Raw genomic sequence first — 21683 nt, 5'->3', positions numbered from 1 at the left:
GTATGGACTGCGATGTCAGCAATATGTGGATGATGCCCAGCTCTGCTTTTCTTTTCTCCCTAATTCTGAGGATGCTGTTGATGTTCTGAAATTAGACTTGGGGTCAGTAATGGGCTGGATGAGGGTGAACAAGCTGAAACTTAATTTTGACAAGACAAAATCCTAATACGTGGTGTAGTGGTTAAGAGGGGTGGTTTGGAGCAGGTGAACTCTGGTCTGGAGAACCAGGGGAGTATTAAAAATGTAACCCACCCCCCAGTCTACAATGGTCTAGTCCTGCCAGCGCTGTACCATGTCATTTCTGCTAATCTAATATTGAGGAAGATGTTACTGTCGACAGACCTGAGGCTGCAAACTCTTCTCAACAGGGTGTAAGCAGTACTGCGTCCCCCCACCCTTCCTCTACATCTCTCCCCCCCCCCCGAATCTTGAACATCCCGGCCAAGTTTGGGATGAAGTTGGAGCTGTTTGAACAGCTGTGGCACCCTCTTCTGCCCACCCCCCTCAAATCACTGCAGAGGCGTGTGAAGCAGTTCCAGTTTATGCAGAGTGCCTGGGCTTGCTGGGTCGGGAACGGAGGGTTGCACTCTTTCTTTCAGATGTGGGAGGCTGGGAAATTCTTGCTTCTCTAGCAAATGCCTGGAATGGCCTGCCGGGCTTGGCTGTAGACCCATTCTGCTCATCTGCTCTGGTGACCTCCTGTTCCTCGGCTGCTTTGGAAGAGCCGGGGGTTTTCAAAACGCCCCACGCGACGCTCTTGATCGTGTGTCCCGTCTCGCCGTCCCACCATTTCTTTCTTACCTGTGGTGGGTTGAGGCAGCTGTGATGCAGCCAGCGTGCAAAAGCAAAACAAAAACCCACAGCTTAGACGCTCATTTCTGTGTTGGAGAAAACTGTCGAGTAGTTTAGCTCTGTTCTTTGAGAGCGGAAAAGAAAGCCAGGACTATAGACACACCCACACGCCTGAAAGAGAAGTGCTTAAACCTGATTTAAATAGGATGCTGGCAATACAAAAAAAACAAACACCAAACCCTTGCCTGTGGGACTTTGTCCACACACAGTGCCTTGTTTAAACCCGGCTGCTCCACTTTACATGGGTACCAGTCCTGATTAAACAAGACTCGGTGCGTACGCAGAGTCCCACAGGAAAGCGTGTTCGCCTCACCAATATCCCATTTAAATTCCAGCTTTATTCTTACTCCAATAATGGTTTCTTGTCTGGAAGTAGGGATGCCAACCTCCACGTAGTACCTGGGGATCCCCCAGAATTACAGCTTATCTCCAGACTATGGAGATCAGTTCTCCTGGAGAAAGTGGATGCTCTGGAGAGTGGACTCTATGGCATTGTACCCCACTGAGGTCCCTGTCATTTCCAGGCTTCAACCCCAAATGCACCCATGAAGGTGACTCCATAGAGTTTTCAAGGCAAGAGACGAACAGAGTTGGCCATTACCCGCCTGTGCTTCCTTGGTGGTCTCCCATCCAAGTACTAACCAGGGCTGACCTTTCTTAGCTTCTGAGTTCTGACAAGATCAGGCTAGCCTGGGCCATCCAGGTCAGGGCTTCACATAATGATAGAACGTCTAATCAGGCAAATGTGTTGCAGGCTTAAAATAAGCTATACACATGCAAAAGGTTAGACCCTGTGGAGAAGTTCCACTAATGAAAGGAAGGGAGATTTCACTGATTCCCCCTCCCCGTGCAGACCTCCAACGTCCCCTTCATCCTGTTCTGGGGGAGAGGTTGTCTCCTGTCCCCAAGGAGCAAATTTTCAGGGATCATTTTGGGGTGAAACAGGGAGGCAAGAATTAACAGTAAAACTGAGCTGCTGTTAACCAACTATTAGAAAATAAGCAACACCAGCAGGTCATATGATGTAATGCCTCGGTGTTCTTCAAGTGGGTAAAATTTTCAGAGGTGTGCACCCCAGTTGAAATAGGCATTCAGAGTGTGTGTCTTAGTTGCAGGCAATGAATTTATTTTTCATAGCAACTTTCTGAGCAGTATCAGATGGTGCTTCATTTCGTGGATGAGATTAGGAGAAGGCCTTGACTGTGGATATGCCCTCACTCACACTAGGTTGCCAACCTCCCACTATTGCCATTGCTCTCCAGATGACAGAGATCCGTTTCCCTGGAGAAAATGGCTGCTTGGGAAGGTGGACTCTATGGCATTATACCCTGCTGAGGTCCCTCCCTTCCCCAAACCCCACCCTCCCCACACTCCACCCCCCCCAATCTCCAGGTATTTTCCAACCCAGAGATGGCAACCCTAACTCATGCCCTACATATTGGGTAGTTGTTAGACCTTGTTGATTTCCCAATTCATCTCATATGATAGGGAGATTCGGCATTGCACTCATTGCTGGTTGAACACATGAAGCTGCCTTATACTGAATCAGACCCTTGGTCCATGAAAGTCAGTATTGTCTACTCAGACTGGCAGCAGCTCTCCAGGGTCCCAGGCAGAGGTCTTTCACATCACCTCCTTGCCTGGTCCCTTTAACGGGAGATGCTGGGGATTGAACCTGGGACCTTCTGCATGCCAAGCAGATGCTCCGCCATTGAGCCACGGCCCCTCCCCATGAGGTTCTCCATATTCTACCTGATATCAGGGAGCAGGGGACAAAGAACCTAACGCAATTCTGAGTAGAATTGCCATCCCCTGAAAAGTATCTCAAATATCAAGTAATATGTGAATAGGGCCCTTAGATCCAGTTATTTTATTTTTTGTTAACCTAGAACATCCAAAAAATATTTAGAAACCACGGGAACGGGTCTTCCAGACCAGTACTTGTAAATGTAAATTTTGCTTCTTGATGTTCCAGAACAAATATGTATGTTTTCCCCATACAGCTGTGCTTCTTCAACCCAGAATGCCATGTTATACTTCATTAATTCCCCCATTCTTAATAGAAACAGTGTTTGTGCAGTTGTTGTGCAATACATCATACAGATAGTCTCGCCCCATGCATTTAATCCAGCTTGTAAAAAGAAAAGTGTGCTCGCGTAGGTGTGTGCATGTACAGGATATGGTGTGGCAAATGTGGGCAAATTTGATATTAGACAGAGGGGAAAGTCCAATTATTTATTTACTTCATTTATACCCTTACTTTCTCCCCACTGGATCTCCAGTCGGGAGGGGCTGTGGCTCAGTTTTGTAGAGCATCTGCTTGGCATGCAAAATGTCCCAGGTTCAATTCCCGGCATCTCCAGTTAAAGGGACTAGGCAAATAGGTGATGTGAACGACCTCTGCCTGAGACCCTGGAGTGCCGCTGCTGGACTGAGTAGACAATACTGACTGTGATGGACCAGGGGTCTGATTCAGTATAGGGCAGCTTCATGTGTTCAAAGCAGTGGACATTGGTCTCCTCTCCTCTATTTTATCCTCAAAACATCCCTAGGTATAATATCACTTCCTCTGTTTCGGTACTTGGAGCAAGTAGTGGAAAAAGCCATTGTACTAGGGAAGGGAGATCTCTTTATGGTGAATTGCCCTCAATGTGCCTTCCCTTGGCAACTGAATTTCTCTGTAACAAGGCAGTTGGCACTGGATTTGGCTCTTGCCCTTCCCTGCAGCTGCCTGTTAACAATTATATTGTAATTGCAAAAAATGGGGCCAGATAGCCAAGTAAGCCTGGGCCTTGATCCAGTTTTTTGCCAAAACCTTATTGATTAGCCTCAATACTGCCAAGCATCTCAGAGAGACAATAGGATTTTTTGGGGTGTCATCTCCAGGTCTATAGCGTTTCCGCCAAACCAGCCAATCAGAGTGTTGCGTTTGCAAGCGTCAACTTAGAAAAGCAAAGGTTCTAAAGAGGGCTAAAGTTGAGATAGTGGTGCTTGGATCTCACTTGATGGCCGTGCCACAGAGCATGCAATTCCTGAGTAGGAGGGGCTGTGATTCAGTGGTAGAGCATCTGCAGAAGGTCCCAGGTTCAATCCCCCGCATCTCCAGTTAAAGGGACCAGGCAAGTAGGTGATGTGAAAGACCCCTGCCTGAAACCCCGGAGAGCCGCTGCCAGTCTGAGTAGACAATACTGACTTTGATGGACCAAGGGTCTGATTCAGTACAAGGCAGCTTCATGTGTTCATGTGAGACCTTTTCTTAACTAAGTGTCTTTGTGTGCGATGGTTGGGTATCGAAGCAAGCAGACATAACTGGGATATTGGAAAGGCCTTTAAGAACTGGAGTGGGGATGAGTTCTCCCAGGATACAGGAGTGAAAAATAGATTGGCCAGAGCAATACCCAAACAACACCCAGCATCTTTGGGTCGCCGGCTAATTGACCGAGTCTAGCCTCAAATTTGGTCTGCCGATTCCAAATCCAACTGCAAGCTAGCTGAGCAGGACTGCCCCTTGCTTCTCTTTCTGTTCTCAGGCTGGAGTGTCTCTCTGCAAAAGAGACTAGTTTGGTTGTAGACAAGTATGAAGGGCCAGGCTTACCACTGTTTCTGTAGAAAGCAGTTCTTACATTGTTGTTTCCCACCTGGGGCCTAGAGATGCTCAGGAAAAAGGCAGACATATACATATTAAAAATAAAATAAATGCACATCTCTGTTGTGTTTTAACCATCCCTGACTTGTCTGGTTCTTTTCCTGCCCGCAAGGAATGCTTGGTGTTGGGGGGGGCGGGCGGGCGGAAATATTTCATAGCTCCTTGTGGCGTTGGCTGGCACATCCAAATAGTAATATTTAGAGAGTGTTCAGAGCATTTCACGTGTACTTTATTATGGTAATCCTTGCGAGGAGGGAGGTCAGGGTTATGGAAAGTCAGCAGAGAATTGCGCAGTGCTTTCATTGGGGGTGGGGATGAGACCCAAGTTCAAATCCATGCTTAGTTGTATAGCTCGTTGGGTGGCCATATTTGTCTCTCAGGCTAACCTACCTCACAGACCATGCCACCCTGACCTCCTTGGAGGACGGGTGCCGGGAGAAAGAAAGAAAGAAGATTCCTTTGCAGATGAAGGGCTGAGAGAAACTGGGTTGTCTAGAGCCACCTAGTCACTTTGTGGCCAAGACCAGATTTGAGCCTCGGGTTTCTCAGCACAAACTCTTGCGAATTCACCACACCAGTTCTAAAGGGTCTCGGTTATGGTCTCTTCCCTGATAACTACAGCAGGCTGTTCAGTAGTGTATTGCACTTCCAATACCCCCTTTCCCCCAGATATTGTCCCATGCTTGGTGTTTTGTTCTCTTGTTGTTAATGCCCAGGGTTAACATTGTGTGTGTGAAGATCTTTTCTCCCAGAGAGCAACCTGGGGGCTGAGTCACACAAACCCCTCAGCCTGAGGCAGACACTAGACGTTTTGATGTCTGCAGTGGAAAACCCAAAATTTGGCCACCAAGATGACAAAAATAGAACAATAAACAGTTGGAAATCCGCTGCCTTTCAAAGCTGTTTCAAAATCTGAGGCAGACCACCTCGCCCTTTTTGGAGTCTTCTGACTTTCTGCTGCATCAGCCCATTCAGTGAGGTATTGCCACCATAGACTCTTGGTCAGTAAATAGTTTATCGTATCTGCTGAAGGTCATTGTGATTCCTTCTAGGGCCACGAATTTACACAAGAAGATAAAATAAGATACCTGTTGTTACATCCATTGATCTCCAGCATGAGGAAAGGCGATTCCCCTCATCAGCTTAATTCTAAGATTCTCAGCAGCATTACCTACCTATATGCACACAAAAAAGCAGTGACGTTTTTGAGCTTCTTGCAAATTGGATTGATTTATTCATGACCCTTATTAGACAGATATAAATTTATCAAACAGTCCCTTGGTTCTTTATATAATGGGCAATGGAACCATTGTACCTTAGATCTCTTACATTGTTTTGCCCACAAATACAAAACCCTTATTCCATGGAATTATCTCTATATTTCTTGTTTTAAAAATGCTCAAGTTGGCTTTTGACAAAATTTTGAAAAGGTTTTTTTTGTTTTGTTTTGTTTAATCTGTTTCCAAAAGGTGAGATGAGTTCGATTCAAGCTGTGGTGAAAAATACACATGAACACTTTGCTATGTGCTGATGGGGCTGGAAGTCACCACAGGCTGACTGTAAACTGTAAATGGAGGGGATCATGTGACTTGGCCTCTGGTTAAAGTAGTGCATGAGAAGCAGATCTTATGAGCATCTGTTATGGTCTATGATGGCAAAATCTACCTCTTTTTCTCCCCTTCTCTTCGCTTTCTCCTGGAAGATGGACCCAGTGCAGAAGGCGGTGATCAACCATACCTTCGGGGTACCTGTAGCCAAGGCCAAGAGGCCCATTATCTCTTGCAATGTCTGCCAGATCCGCTTCAATTCTGAGGTGAGTCACAGAAGGGATGAGCTCAGGTATGTTTAGCCTGGAGAAGAGAAGATTGAGAGGTGATATGATAACCATCTTCAAGTACTTGAAGGGCTGTCAGATAGAGGATGGTGCCGAGTTGTTTTCTGTTGCCCCAGAAGGTCGGACCAGAACCAACGGGTTGAAATTAAATCAAAAGAGTTTCCGTCTAGACATTAGGAAGAATTTTCTAACAGTTAGAGCAGTTCCTCAGTGGAACAGGCTTCCTCGGGAGGTGGTAAGCTCTCCTTCCCTGGAGGTTTTTAAGCAGAGGCTAGATGGCCATCTGTCAGCAATCTGATTCTATGACCTTAGGCAGACCATGAGAGGGAGGGCATCCTCTGGGCATGGAGTAGGGGTCACTGTGGGGGGTGGGGGTAGGTAGTTGTGAATTTCCTGCATTGTGCAGAGGGTTGGACTGGATGACCCTGGTGATCCCTTTCAACTCTATGGTTCTGTGATCTCTGTCTTGTGCTGTGGCTTTCACGCTGTGGATTCTGAAGGACGCTGATTGGCGTGAGATGTCCAGGTGCCATGGAATATCCACAAATCTCATACCAAAGCCAGATCCAGTGCAAAGCTCAGGGAAATTGAATATGTGTAAGAACCTGGACCAACAGGTGGTCTTTGCAGAGCTGGATTCAGAGAGACTGTCAAATTATGACCATAAAGATAAGCTGGGTCAGATTCCTACTTTCCTCTCTGTATCACCTCCCACAGATGAGCCCCCATAAACCAGAATATCATGGGTTCAACAGAGTAGCAGGTAGATGCACCAGATGAACATACATGAATGCAGCAAGCTGCTTTGTAGTCAAAGCATTGTCTACTCTGATGGTGGGTCTGAAAGTCTCAAGCGAAATTCTTGCCAGGGCCTTTTTCTGGAAATCTTTTTAACTCAGTAATGCTTGGGTTTGAACAAGGAATATCTTGCACGAAAAAGAATGTTCTCTGCCACTGAGTTCAGGCCCTTCCCCACAGATGTAGATCGAATGAACAGGTTAGCTAAGACACATGCTAAAGAATGGGGAAACAAAGCAAAACAGACAAAATCACAATCCACTTTGGCCTCAGAGTGTAAGATCAGATCCAGAATCAAGTGTATCCGGGATCCAGGTAAAGCTGCAGTCCTACACTACTGGAAGTAAGGTCCACTGAAATCAGTGAGATTTAATTCTCAGGGATCTTATTTAGACTCTCACAGTAAGGATGAAATTTAATGTTAACAGAAACACGGAGCTCCTTCTGGTCTCTGTTCCTTCCTTCTCTCTTTCCAGAAACATGCAGAAATATGATATGATATGCGCCAAGTGTTTTTCTTCTGCCAACAACCAGTTCTGGGGAGAGGAGCGAAGGCAGTCTTTCAGATATGCAGAGACCCCAAACCATCTAGGCCGGGTTGTCAACATAAGGCCCATGGGCTGGATCCGGCCTCTTGAAAGCTATTACCCGACCCACAAGCCAGCCGAAGCAGCCACACTCACCCCCACTCTGGTGAGACATGGCCCGGCCCAACCAAGGGACATTTATGTCATATCCAGCCCTCGTTACAATTGAGTTTGACACCCCTGATCTAGGCCTTAACAGCAAGAACCAGCACTTTGAATTGTGCTGGAAACAGAAAACCAGCGCTGATATTTCAGCACAGGAGTTATACGATCCCTGTATCCAACCCCAACAGTTGCCCGGCTGCCACATTTTGGACCACTGAAGTTTCCTGACAGTTCCCAATGATAGTCCCACATAGAGCCCATTGCAGTAAACTTTCCGAGCAACTGCTGTAGCTGGTTTGTCAGCTGTAGCTGGTTAAAGGTCCCACACCCCCTGGAGGAGACATAAGAACCTAAGAAAAGCCATGCTGGATCAGACCAAGGCCCATCAAGTCCAGCAGTCTGTTCACACAGGGGCCAACCGGGTGCCTCTAGGAAGCCTCCAAACAAGACGACTGCAGCAGCACCATCCTGCCTGTGTCCCACAGCACCTAAGATAATAGGCATGCTCCTCTGACAATGGAGAGAATAGGTAGGCATCATTACTAGTATCCATTATGACTAGTAGCTGTGGATAGCCCTCTCCTCCATGAACACATCCACTCCCCTCTTAAAGCCTTCCAAGTTGGCAGCCATCACCACATCCTGGGGCAGGGAGTTCCACCATTTAACTATGCGTTGTGTGAAGAAATACTTTGTTTTATCTGTTTTGAACCTCTCACCCTCCAGCTTCAGCAGAGGACCCTTAATTCTAGTATTATGAGAGAGGGAGAAAAGCTTCTCCCTGTCCACTCGGAGACAGATTTATGTGGCAGGTAGGGGGGCTGGCTGGAAATCCTAGATGTGTGAAGGACAAGGCACACAAATGGGCAGTGTGAGAGACAGGACCACAAGGCAGACCTCTGTTCACTGTCCCTGTTGCTGGCTCAGGGAACATCAATTACTACAGCAAAGGGAAGGCCACAAGACACCCCTCTGTTTCCCACGCCTGCTGTAATTGCTCAGCACCCTCTGCTGCCAGCAGGCAAGAGAAGTGGGAGCCTTCAGGTTTCTATTTTTACATTGATTTTTTTATATATATTGACCAAACTTTAATTTTTGTTTGCTGCCAACGGAAAGGCAGGATGCAGATTTAATCAGCCTGCCTGCACAGATGACAACAGGAGAAATAGAGCGAAGGGGGTAGCTATAGAGTGGAAAGAGGATTAGGTTACAGCCCAGTGAGAGTTAGAACCACATCCAATATGGCGAGGTGTTGAAAGGGTAACCAGTAGAGAGTCAGAGCATTGAACGTTGCTGGCGCATTGCCGGCGCATTGAGCGTTGCATTATGCGTTCTGACACGTCATTGCTTCGGCAAATTATGCAGTCCTGACCCAGTTCTGGAAATAACAAGGAGTTGTGTTGGGCTTTCTGGCACCTGCAGCCACTCCTGGCTGTGCCTTTGGCAGCTTGTTATGTACATTGCTCTTCTGCTGTTAGAACAGAAAGACGGCAGTGGGAACAGCCGGACCCTTGGGCATGGGAGGGCTGCCACTGTGGTTTGCAACGTTGGGGCTAGTTTCCTTTCTTCTTCTTTCCTTGACCAAGTCTACCTGCCTTTTGTGTGGCAGGCAAATTCAGGAGCTAAGGTTTTTCCCGTCGCTGTATAATAGACCTTCTCTCTTCACAGGGGTTCAGTTCCCAAGATTCCTGTGAATAGCAAAATTGCAAATACTGGGAGACAGGTCTGATGCGCCTAGTCGCAAAACAACCACATTTCCAGCAACGTGTAACAATGTAATGATTATTATGAAAATTGCCAGCCACAAATGGGGAGGGTCCTATGGTATCTCCAAGCCAGAATATATACATGTTGAATTTCTGCTCATTTTTGTTAAGTGTGGCGTGGTGTAGTGGTTAAGAGTGGTGGACTCTAATCTGGAGAACCGGGTTTGATTTCCCCATTTCTGTACATGAGCGGTGGACTCTAATTTGGTGAACCGGGTTGGTTTCCCTGCTCCTCCACATGAAGTCAGCTGGATGACCCTGGGTCAGTCACAGTTATCTTCGAGCTCTCTCAGCCTCACCTACATCATAAGGTGTCTGTTGTGGGGAGAGGAAGAGAGAGAGATTGTAAGCCGGTTTAATTCTCCTTAAAAGGTAGAGAAAGTCGGCATACAAAAACCAACTCTTCTTCTTTTTCTAAGATCCCACAGAGTTTCTTCCAAGGGGAAAGGGAGGAAATCTAGCAAAGCTCCATGTTTATATGGGTGCCTAATTAAGTCACCGGTAATCCTTGGTCGTCTTGGAAAAGGCAGACACTGACAAGCTCAGAACTCATGATAAGCTGTCATGGCAGTCCTCCACATTCCTAGCAATACATGATTGGGGCAAGATGGGGGTGTGGGAGGGTTTGGGGGCAAGGTTGGTAGGGGCATGCCGGAGGCGAAGGGAGCTGTCCAGAAAAAGATGGCAGAGTGGAAGAGATGAAGCAGAAGTGTGCTGGTATAGGCCTGTCTGTTTCTTTGACCACTTCTTTCCCTGTCTCCTTCATGCAGAGCCAAGCCGAAGCACACTACAAGGGGAACCGCCATGCCCGGCGAGTAAAGGGAATTGAGGCGGCTCGGACACGGCAGAAGGAATCGGGAGCCCGCGAGGGAGATAAGCCGGGACCCGTGGGCAGCCCGTCTTCCAGCACTGGGGAGAGCGATTCCGACCGTACAGGTACCAGATTTCTCCCATTCTAATCTTGTCATGGATCCCAAAGGGTATCTGAAGGGGGTGGGTATGAAAGGAGCTGCTGCATATTCCAGAGTCAAGCTGATCTCTGCCAAGAGTCCACCGCTCACTGCACACCCAAGCTCAGCCCTGGAACGTTGCCTGGGCTTTGGAACTGATTTTCCACACTGACGTTCAGCCCGGTGAAAGAAAAAGCACCTCTGAGCATGTCAAAAGAGCTTAACCACTGAGCGGTCACAACCCACCCATGCAAATTTGGTGGGTTTGAGAGGAAGAGGTTGTCAGCAGAGAGCAGGAGCCCCTTCCTGAATGGGTCGTCCTCCCCTCTTGGTCAGGAAGGTTTCTTCTTCCCCTTCTTCCTTCCTGCAATGCAGCCAGCTGCAAGGAGAGTATGACGAATGTTTGCAGTGTTTTCCGGGAACGAATCGGGGCCCCAGGCAACACCTCGATTCCACCTCAATTACAGGGTTCAGTAAGTCATTAGCTGCAGTCTGCACCAGTTACAGGGCTGAGGGTGAAACCTTTGTGCGGGACAAGGCGGGGGGGGGGGGAGTCCAGGGAAGGTTTTGTCACACATCCTTTCTTTTGACATCTTGAGCATCCTCCTGATGCTGGGAACCTGAGCCGGCTCGTTGGCTGCAGGGTGACGGGTGAGCAGGCGGGTAATTAAATCGCCTCTAATTAAACATTGATTGCGGCTCTGATAGCTGGTGGAAATGGAGCCGCAGCCGGCCGGCTTGCCTGGGGAGCTCTGCCTCCCAGCTGCAGAGCGGGAAGCCGGGGCGGCCTGTAAGGGGCCTGGCCTTCCTCCCTCCCGCGCTCCCACGCAGCCCCTCCCGATGCACGGCACATCCTCCTCCGCAAAGCGCTGATGCCGAGCAGAATGCATCTCCTGGGAAGGTGGCGTGTTTAGGGAAGGAGGGAGAACATGGAGCCAAATTAGTTCGTCCTCGGGGCTAATAGCTCCTCGGGGAGCCTCAGGTGAACTGAAAGGCAGCATGTGGAAGAAAGCAAATAAATTATCCCACTGCCCAGCAAATAATGTTATTTGCTAAGGGAGGGAGTTGCAAGGAGGGGTCATCCAAGCAGTAATCTGTTTTGTTGGCAGTGACCTCAAGGCTTAAGCAAGTGCCCACAAAGCTGGGTTTTTTTTTTTAATGTATTGTGCCTGTTTAATTTGTCCTGTTAGGAACAACAGGACAAACTAAATTAAGCTGATAGGAAGAAAATAGATTCCTTGGAAATATGGTGTTGGAGGAGAGTGTTACAGATGCCACGGGCTGCCAAAATAATAATAATAATAATAATAATCAGTGGGTTATAGATCAAATCAAGCCTGAACTTGACCCTAGAAGCTAAAATGACTAAACTGAGGCTGTCGTACTTTGGTGACATTATGAGAAGGCCAGAGTCACTGGAAAAGACAATCATGCTAGGAAAAGTTGAGGGCAGGAGGAAAAGAGGAAGACCCAACAAGAGATGGATTGACTCTATAAAGGAAGCCACAACCCTCAGTTTGCAAGACCTGAGCAAGGCTGTCAAAGATAGGATGTTTTGGAGGACATGGATTCATAGGGTCGCCCTGAGTCGGAAGTGATTTGACGGTGCTTAACACACACAGTTTGTCCTGTATAAAACCAGCCGTCCTTTAGTATGTGGTTATGAACACTGATATATAGCCCACCTTGCTCCCAACACAGTCAGGAACCCGTGGCAAACCACCTCCGAATGTCTCTGGCCTTGAAAACCCTATGGGGGTCACCATCAGTTGGCTGCAACTTGAGGGCAGTTTCCATCGCAAAGGATCCCATTTACTGGGGGTGGGGGATGAACCCCATTTTGTTGAAGTGCCTGGATTTCATGTCACAACAAATTACAGTTAGATCAAAGACTTTCTGAGCAAGGAAGGTTTAAATGATAAGTTTATGTGTGAGGGTTGGGGGAGCGTATGAGGTAGATTTTGAGGCTCATTCACCTTACAGACCACACCTGGTAACATCTGAAGGCCGCTCGCATGAGAGATGGTTAGTATTAGTAGAGATCTGACCAAAATAAATCTCTATTTTGCATAGAGCAGGAACAGTTTCTATCCCTGACCTGGATGGCCCAGGCTAGCCTGATCTCGTCAGATCTCAGAAGCTAAGCAGGGTCGGCCCTGGTTAGTATTTAGATGGGAGACCACCAAGGAATCCCAGTGTCTCTATGCAGAGGAAGGCACTGGAAACCACCTCTGTTAGTCTCTTGCCATGAAAACCCCAAAAGGGGTCACCATAAGTCAGCTGCGACTTGACGGCACTTTACACACACACACACACACAGGAACAGTTTCTAGGATAGGTGGGTATTTCTCCCCCACCCTGGCTGCCAAAATGCCTCTTCACAGAGAACAGGGAGCCTTTTGGGTAGCCATCCCTGCCCGCTGTGAGGATGAGCAGGAAACCAGCACAGACTAAAAACTCTTACACTCTTGTGGACTTCCAGTGACTGGATACACTGCATACTTTGTAAAATAAAGCAAAAAGGGGGGGATTGAGAGTTACTGTGTTTAAGCTATCATCAAGGATCATTTACAAAGAGCCTGGGGAGTGGCAGTGCGGTGTAGTGGTTAGTGTGTTGGATTAGGCTCACAGAGACCTGAGTTCCAATCCCCATTCTTGTCATGACGCTCGTTGTGTGACCCTAAGCCACTGACAATCCCTCAGCCTAACCTACCTTGCAGGTTTGCTGTGAGGATAAAATGGGGGGAAAGAGAACGCTGTCCGACACCCTGAAGTCCTTGGAGGAAGGCCATGTTAAAATTTTACCTGACAGCAGTAGATATGGATCAATGTGTAGAATGCCCACAGCAGGTTTCTTCCATCTTTAGGGTTCTCAGTTAACATGTGTTTTTTCATATACAAAAAGCCAGCGTGGTGTAGTGGTTAAGAGCAGTGGTTAGGAATGGTGGACTCTAATCTGGAGAATCAGGTTTGATTTCCCCACTCCTCCTCGTGAGCGGCGGACACTAATCTGGTGAACTGGGTTGGTTTCCCCGCTCCTCCACATGAAGCCAGCTGGGTGACCTTGGGCTAGTCACAGTTCTCTCTGAACTCTCAGCCCCACCTACCTCACAGGGAGTCTGTTGTGGAGAGGGGAAGGGAAGGTGATTTTAAGCCAGTTTAATCCTTCCTTAAGTGGTAGAGAAAGTTGACATATAAAAACCAACTCCTCCTCCTCCTCCTCCAGAGTCTTTCTTTCCCATGTAATTTGACAACTTTTGGCATGATGAGACATACAGAGAGGTGCCCATTCGATTGAATGGGTTGTGGGGTGTATTTGATTCTTAGTGCCAGCTGAAACTGTGTAACAAAGCAAGATGAACTCTATCCTTTATTAGTTTAGATGAATTCTTGTGATTTTGAAGTGTTGTTTTTAAATCACTGAATTTCCACAGGTGTAGGAGAAATATTTTAAATAATCAGCATGGTGTAGTAGTTAAGAGCAGTGGACTCGAATCTGGAGAACTGAGTTTGATTCCCCACTCCTCCACATGAGCGGCGGACTCTAATCTGGTGAACCAGGTTGGTTTCCCCACTCCTCCACATGCAGCCTGCTGGCCGACCTTGGGCTAATCACAGTTCTCTCCGAACTCTCTCAGCCTCACCTACCTCACAAGGTGCCTGTTGTGGGGAGAGGAAGGGAAGGCGATTGTAAGCCGCTTTGACACTCCTTAAAAGGTAGAGCAAAGCGGGGTATAAAAAACCAACTGTTCTTCTTCTTTGAAGTCAGCTCAGGTTTTCTTTTAGATCTCTTTGCACAGGTTTTAACAGGTCTTGGGAATTGTCCACAACTGATTTTTGGATGAGTTGACCTGTTCACAAGTTGAGGTTCAGAATGTGTGAAATCCACTTAAAGAATGCCTGTCTGAAGTGAGAATCCTCTCTCGTTTTCCCTCTTGCACGATCTCTGAGTTGTTCTGCACCTCGCTGGGCTTTGTGTGGTCATCCCTGGACGCGTTGTTAAGTTCTAGCCTACACCTGGCATGGATACTGTTGTCTTGAGGTGTGGAAGTTATAGAAACCGTTTCTCAGGGGCTGCTGATTCCTAGCCACCAATGACCTCATGTTTATATTTATGGGTCCCCCACCTGATCAGACTGTTGCTTTTGTTGAGGGTCCAGACGCTTGCAAACCAAAGGCTAGAGTGTGACTCACAAAGGAAGGGTGTAGCCTGCACATAAGCACACAGTGCTCCCTGCTTACTCGCCATGTTACTTCTGGCTTGATTTGGGTTGGTTATGTTGCTGTCATAGCAACTCTGGGCAAGTTTCCAAAGCCATGTTGTAACCAGAGGCTCATGTTCAAGCTGCTTTTCGCTGTGTCCCAAAGAGGTCTAGCAGCCTTGAGCCTGGACTTTGGCTGGGGATTAAGGGCGGGGTAAAAATCGAAATTTAAAACAAATCGAAATAGATAAAAACCCAAAGTATTACTTCCATTAAAACCCATGCCTTGCTCAACTAGCGTTATGTGTACAGGGTATATTCCAGTCTGATTTTCATACACTGGCTTTCTCCATAACTGCTTCTGAGATCTTTCAACTGGAAATGCCCGAGGTTTGAACCTGGGTAAAAGCAGGTGATCTACCACAAATCCATAGTCCAAAGCCATCGCGGGAGTGGGGAGCATGGAAGATGGGCCTTTGGGGTTTAATTCTGGCACAGGGTTTATAAAGAACCCCTTTTGGCATGCAGAGAGTTGGAGAAGCTTAGCTGAATGCCAAAGGGGGACAAGCCAGCTAAAGTCTGGCTCACACACGCAGGAAAATGAAGTCATAAAATGCTGAGGTGGTATGGACTGAACCACTTCACACTGCAGGTAGATGGTCATATTTTTGAACTTAAAACCATATACATGCAAGTTTGTTTTTTTAAAAAAAACTAACACAGTAATGGGAAAAGTACCTTAAAACCTTTTCTCTAACATGATAGAGGTAGGCGCAGAGGTTGCTTTTTTTTAAATACGATCAAGCATTTGAAAATAGGATAATCCAACTGCAATATGAAGTGGTTCAGTCCACCACTTAGGGTTGCCAGGTCCTTCTTCACAACCGGCGGGAGGTTTTTGAGGCGGAGCCTGAGGAAGGCAGAGTTTGGGGAGGGGAGGGACTTTAATGCCATAGAGTCCAATTGCCAAAGTGGCCATTTTCTCCAGGTGAACTGATATCCATTGGCTGGAAAGAGAGCAGGGGCGGCAAAGAGGTCAGGAGGGATATCTCCTCGGACTCCTGGGTGGGAGTAGCAGGGCATATGCAGGACCAACCCGGAGCCACTGGCAATAGGGGCATTTACGATGGTGCGAGGCACTTAACGCCGGCGCTGAGGAGCAACATGGCAATGCCATGCATGGGCGCCAACACAGCCATGCACACCGGTGCAGCTCCGGCACAGCGGCTTGCGCTGGCGCCAATGGGGGCAGGCCCGGGGGTGAGGTTGGCATCAGCTCCCTGAGTCCTTTTAGCATGGGAATGTCCATTTTTGCAAGTGCAAACTTACACTGGCGAAAGGTAGACACTGTTGGTCATGATTCACTGTAGTCGGGTTGTGAACAGTATTAGGCTTAGGTAGGCCAACACTTACATGCTCCAATCCCAGGACCTTTGTACCACTGACTTTCACTTATAAATGAAGCAGGTAGTAGCGGGAGATCTCCCACTATTACAACTGATCTCCAGCTGATAGAGATCAGTTCACCTGGAGAAAATGGCCGCTTTGGCAATTGGACTCTATGGCATTCTAAGTCCCTCCCCTCCTCAAACCCCTCCCCAGGCTCCGCCCCAAACGCCTCCCACCAGTGGTGAAGAGGTACCTGGCAACCCTACCTGCCAGGCATGTGTGGCTTACTGTGCAATTTTGAAAGAGAGCAGGGGCGGCAAAGAGGTCAGGAGGGATATCTCCTCGGACTCCTGGATGGGAGCAGCAGGGCATATGCAAGACCGACCTTTATTTTACTTTCCAGGCCAAGCATCAATTGCTTAGTTATTGCATGGTGAGCTACTGCTAAAGGCACGGGTCACGTTCTAGCCCCTCACTGTCTGTGACCCAATTCTGTAGCGCAGTTGAGAAGAGGAGTTGCCAGTTTTTTCCCCTCTTGTCTCTGTCTTTCTGGCAGTCCTGTTGTGACTGACAGGAAAAAGAAACCTCATTTAGCAGAGGACGTTTTGCCTGGTATGGAAATGAAGTGACAGGAAAAGTTTCCTCTGCTGACTTTCCTGCCTATCAGGCAGTTATTAATGGCTATGGATCGGGACCAAAAGTAAAATAACCGCGAAATGTAAAAGCTCTGGAGTCTTGCCAGAATAAAGCTGCCAGAATAAACCTCTGGTGTTCTTGCACAAAATGTTATCTTGGTTCTTCTTGGTTAAATAGAGTCGGTGGTGATCTGCTTCAGAACAGTTTTTTGAAGATGCAAAAAAAGCAAAAGTTCGTACAGGCACTATGTATGTTAAAATGCATATGGAAGGTGCTAACTGTAAACATTCACCATCTCAAGGCTACATATATACTTTCCTTCCGATGACCCAGTTTTGGTGCCCAAAATGCCAAATTCTACACGCTGATTAAAATGCACGCATTTGCATGCAACAGGGCTTTGCATAATTTATTCTTTGCAGACTAGCCTCAAGGGAAGAGCCGGGGAGGAGGTCTGTATCCCCTGCCACCCTTGTGACCACATCAGCACCTATTCAGCCCCCTTCGGGCTTCTGAACATTTGCCAAGAACGACTTTCACATTTCCAAGCTTCTCACCACAGTCATAAGAGCTGGACAAGCTTTATTTTTTTAGAAGAAGAGGAAGAAGAAAAAGAAGAGTTGGTTTTTATAAGCCGACTTTACCACTTAAGGAAGAATCAAACCGGAATACAATCACCTTCCCTCCCCACAACAGGCACCCTGTGAGGTAGGTGGGGCTGAGAGAGTGTGACTACCCCAAGGTCACCCAGCTGGCTTCATGTGTAGGAGTGGGGAAACAAATCCAGTTCACCAGATGAGCCTTTGCCGCTAATGTGGAGGAGTGGGGAATCAAACCCGGTTCTCCAGATCAGAGTCCACCACTGCAAACCACCGCTCTTAACCACTACACCATGCTGGCTCTCTTTTAAAATCACAGATGGGATTGTCAGATATCACATTTGGTGCAGGGCAACCATGGACTCTCAGCTGCCACGCAGTACTCCCTGGGCTCTTCCCACACTGCTTCTTAGCTCCTAAAATCAACTCAGGATCACTTTACATCCATTACCATACCCAACCTGTGGGTTCTGACCCCAAAATGGCTCACAAAGCAATCTGAAAGTGGGTCACAGTTTTATCGATTTGTGCAAGCTCTATTTTTGTTTTAGGTCAGCCTCCAGGTAGTAGCTGGAGATCTCCTGCCATTACAACTGATCTCCAGCCGGCAGAGATCAGTTCCCCTGGAGAAAATGGCTGCTTTGGCAATTGGACTTTGTGGCATTGAGGTCCCTCCCCTCCCCAAACCCCGCCCTCCTCAGTCTCCACCCAAAAAAACTCCAGGTATTTCCCAACCCGGAGCTGGCAACTCTGTAGGCCACCTGACCTGGATAGCCCCAGGCTAGCCTGATCTTGTCAGATCTCAGAAGCAGGGTTGGCCCTGGTTAGTATTTGGATGGGAGACCTCCAAGGAACACCACGGTCGGGACATGGAAACAGGCAATGGCAGACCACCTCCGAACATCTCTTGCCTTGAAAACCCTACAGGTTGCCATAAGTCAACTGTGACTTGACAGCACACACAAAAAAGATCACCTCCCTAGCTAATAGACACTGTTCCCCCATGTTTCATGGTATTACTCCGGCTTATGGAGCTGCAGCTTCCTACTTGTCTTATTTGGAGTCACCGGACATTCACAGAGCTTTCATGCTCGCTAGACTTAACATTCTTCCCTCAACTATCCTACAAGGAAGATACAAAGGAATCCCTTTTATTGATAGGTATTGTCCATGTAAGACTGGGGATCCTGAACACTTAACTCACGTGCTGTTGTACTGCCAGCTTTACATGAGGCCGAGGAATACTTACATTAAACCCCTACTGCCTAGTGAACAGAGTCTTTCAGATCAGCAGTCGGTGATGTACCTTTTATCTGATAGAAACCCTACCGTTACCCAACAAATAGCTAGTTTTCTCCTGTCTGCACAAAGGATTTGCGAGCAGTTTGTACGTACTTCTAAGTAATGTCCTTTTAATGTGATCTGTTTTAACCCGTTTTGTAATTCTGTTTATGGTATACTGATGTAAATGCCTAATAAAGGTGATGATGATGAAAAAGGTCACCATATCAAGTAAACTTGGACCTGTGGTTCACCATACGTAAAGGCTTGGGAATCACTGCTGAGGTATACTGCTTTGGAGGAATGGGGCTGCTGCTTGAAGGTGTTGTCCTTCAGCTTCTGCCAGCATGGTGTAGTGGTTAGGAGGGGTGGACTCTAATCTGGAGAACCTGGGACCTTGGTGACCTTGGGCTAGTCACAGTTCTTGCCGAACTGTCTCAGCCTCACCTACCTCACAGGGTGTCTGTTGTGGGGAGGGAAAAGGAAGGTGATTGTAAACTGGTTTGATTCTCCTTAAAAGGTAGAGAAAATTGGCATATAAAAACCAACTCCTCCTCCTCCTCCTCCTCCTCCTCCTCCTCCTCCTCCTCCTCCTCCTCCTCCTCCTTCTTCTTCTTCTTCTTCTTCTTCTTCTTCTTCTTCTTCTTCTTCTTCTTCTCCTCCTCCTCCTCCTCCTCCTCCTCCTCCTCCTCCTCCTCCTCCTCCTCCTCCTCCTTCTCCTTCTCCTTCTCCTTCTCCTTCTCCTTCTCCTTCTCCTTCTCCTTCTCCTTCCATGTATTTCCCCTAGCCGGGAGAAAGCTGACATCCAGAGGATAAACCTTTTCTGCGCCGGGGTGTGTGTGAATAGAAACCACATGCCGTGTTGGCAGGTTCCCAAGTTCTGGCCCGTGGGATGGGGGTGTGGCTACTCAGCAGCCTGCAATCCTCCCCCTCTCCTTTAAGATCCTTAAAGACATGAGGGATAAGATGTAAATACAAACAAATGAAAGCTGGGAATTTCCGGAATCTGACAGACGCGTCGAGCCAAACTCTTTGTTTGGCTACATAACCGCATGAGGGATCTGGCCTGCGGGGCTTCACATGAGTGCAGGCTCAGCTGCAAGTTTTCATCTTTTTTACTGACTCCACCACTCCTATAGAAGCTCAAATGACCAAGCTGAGGCTATCGTACTTTTTTGATCACGTTATGAGAAGAAGAGTCATTGGAAAAGACAGTAACGCTAGGAAAAGTTGAAGGCAGCAGGAAAAGAGGAAGCCCCAACATGAGATAGATTGACTCCATCAATAGGGTTGCCAGCTCCAGGTTGGGAAATACCTGGAGGTTGGTAACCCTGTCCATCAAGGAAGCCATGGTCCTCAGTTTGCACAACCTGAGCAAGGCTGGAGAAAAGAGCAAGTTTCCAGTAGCACCTTAAAGACTAACAAAATTTATTGGTTGGGTAGGAGCTTTCGTGAGTTACAGGTCACCTCTTCAGATACCTACAGCTGTTAAGGATAGGACGTTTTAGAGGCTGTTAATTCATAGGGTCGCTATGAGTTGGAAACGACGGCACTTAACACGCGTACCCACCGCTCCTATGCCCTTGACTGATGCTTGAGAGCCTTCGAATTAAGTAGGCAAAACTTGCTCCATTCCCTCCTCCTCCTCCTTCTTCATTCCTCATCACCAAGCCAGGAAAAGCTTCACTTCTTTAATTTCTCCATTTGGTGTTGGAGGAAAAGGGGCACAAGCTGTTTCAGAGGAGGGGAAAGAGCAGCTCTAAGAGAGCCTTAGAACCAAATTTCAGCCCTGGCACCTGATCTAGCACCATATGAATTAATAAAAAGCATCTGCAAGCATGCGCAGGCAGAGTGTTTTGCCCTCACCCATGGGAAATCTCAGGCTGCTCCTACACAACTGGGATTAGGCGGCAGGGCTTCTAGTTCAGAAGGGACAGGTCCTAGGCCTGAGTTCTGGCACCTTTAAAAAGGTAAAGGTAAAGGTCCCCTGTGCAAGCACCGGGTCATTCCTGACCCATGGGGTGACGTCACATCCCGACGTTTACTAGGCAGACTTTGTTTACGGGGTGGTTTGCCAGTGCCTTCCCCAGTCGTCTTCCCTTTACCCCCAGCAAGCTGGGTCCTCATTTTACCGCCCTCGGAAGGATGGAAGGCTGAGTCGACCTTGAGCCGGCTACCTGAAACCGACTCCCATAGGGATCAAACTCAGGTCGTGAGCAGAGCTTGGACTGCAGTACTGCAGCTTTACCACTCTGCCACGGGGCTCTTCTGGCACCTTTAAATGTGTGTATATATATTGTTCTCAGAGACATGAGAATTCTTCTTCCCAAATTCATTCTCAGCCTGGCTTTTCTGTCTCACTTTAACTTCTTGTGTTTGAAGTTTTCTGGCTGAAATATTCTCATTGAGCCTGCTAACTCTCTTTGGCACAGACACTGTGCTGAATGCCACGATGTACCCTGATTTAGACTGGCATTTCTCTGCTGCTGGTGCGTGGTTTCATCTACTTTCTGCGCAATGGACCTAAAATGTCATTTGGGGTAGAAGATGGCAAACAAAATGTCATTTTGGGGTAGAAGATGGCAAACAGCTGGCAGAAGGCTTCCAGATGCTCATGAAAAGACAGTACTGCTTACTTTATGTCTGCTTCAGCCCGAAGCAGATTTTGATCCAAGGCTTAACCTGAGCTTTGAGCATACTTGGATTCAGCCTTCCTGGACTCAGCCTTAGAACCTGTTTTCAGTGCCCGGATTCAGCCTTAGAGCATCTGAAGGAAGAACGCAGTCTCTCTGAGCATGTGCAGAGTCTATTTCCCCTTTTACACAGGCAAACTGCAGGCTGCCCCTGCACCTCTGGCACTGAGCTAGAATTTCCAGATAGGTTTGAAACAGGGTGACCAGATGCTCTGTAAGACAGGGATTCGCATACCTTTGTAGAAGGGTAGTACAAGGGTACAAGGGGAAGGGCCGTGGCTCAGTGGCAGAGCATCTGCTTGGCATGCAGAAGGCCCCAGGTTCAATCCCCGGCATCTCCAGTTA

The 21683-nt window shown here is 47.7% G+C and overlaps 1 protein-coding gene across 3 annotated transcripts in view; it reads left to right on the top strand.

Annotated features, from left to right (window-relative positions):
• ZNF385A (zinc finger protein 385A) overlaps positions 1-21683 on the top strand; it is a 165321-nt gene that overhangs the window by 115283 nt on the left and 28355 nt on the right. For all 3 annotated transcript variants that reach the window (XM_056867086.1, XM_056867085.1, XM_056867087.1), the window contains exons 3-4: positions 6201-6311; positions 10359-10524. In XM_056867086.1, coding sequence (XP_056723064.1) covers positions 6201-6311; positions 10359-10524 — 277 coding nt within the window. The remainder of the gene's footprint in view (positions 1-6200; positions 6312-10358; positions 10525-21683) is intronic.

The sequence above is a fragment of the Euleptes europaea genome, chromosome 1 (genome assembly GCF_029931775.1).
Source record: "Euleptes europaea isolate rEulEur1 chromosome 1, rEulEur1.hap1, whole genome shotgun sequence".
Lineage (NCBI taxonomy): Eukaryota > Metazoa > Chordata > Lepidosauria > Squamata > Sphaerodactylidae > Euleptes > Euleptes europaea.
This window is presented reverse-complemented; position numbering and strand designations above follow the sequence as displayed.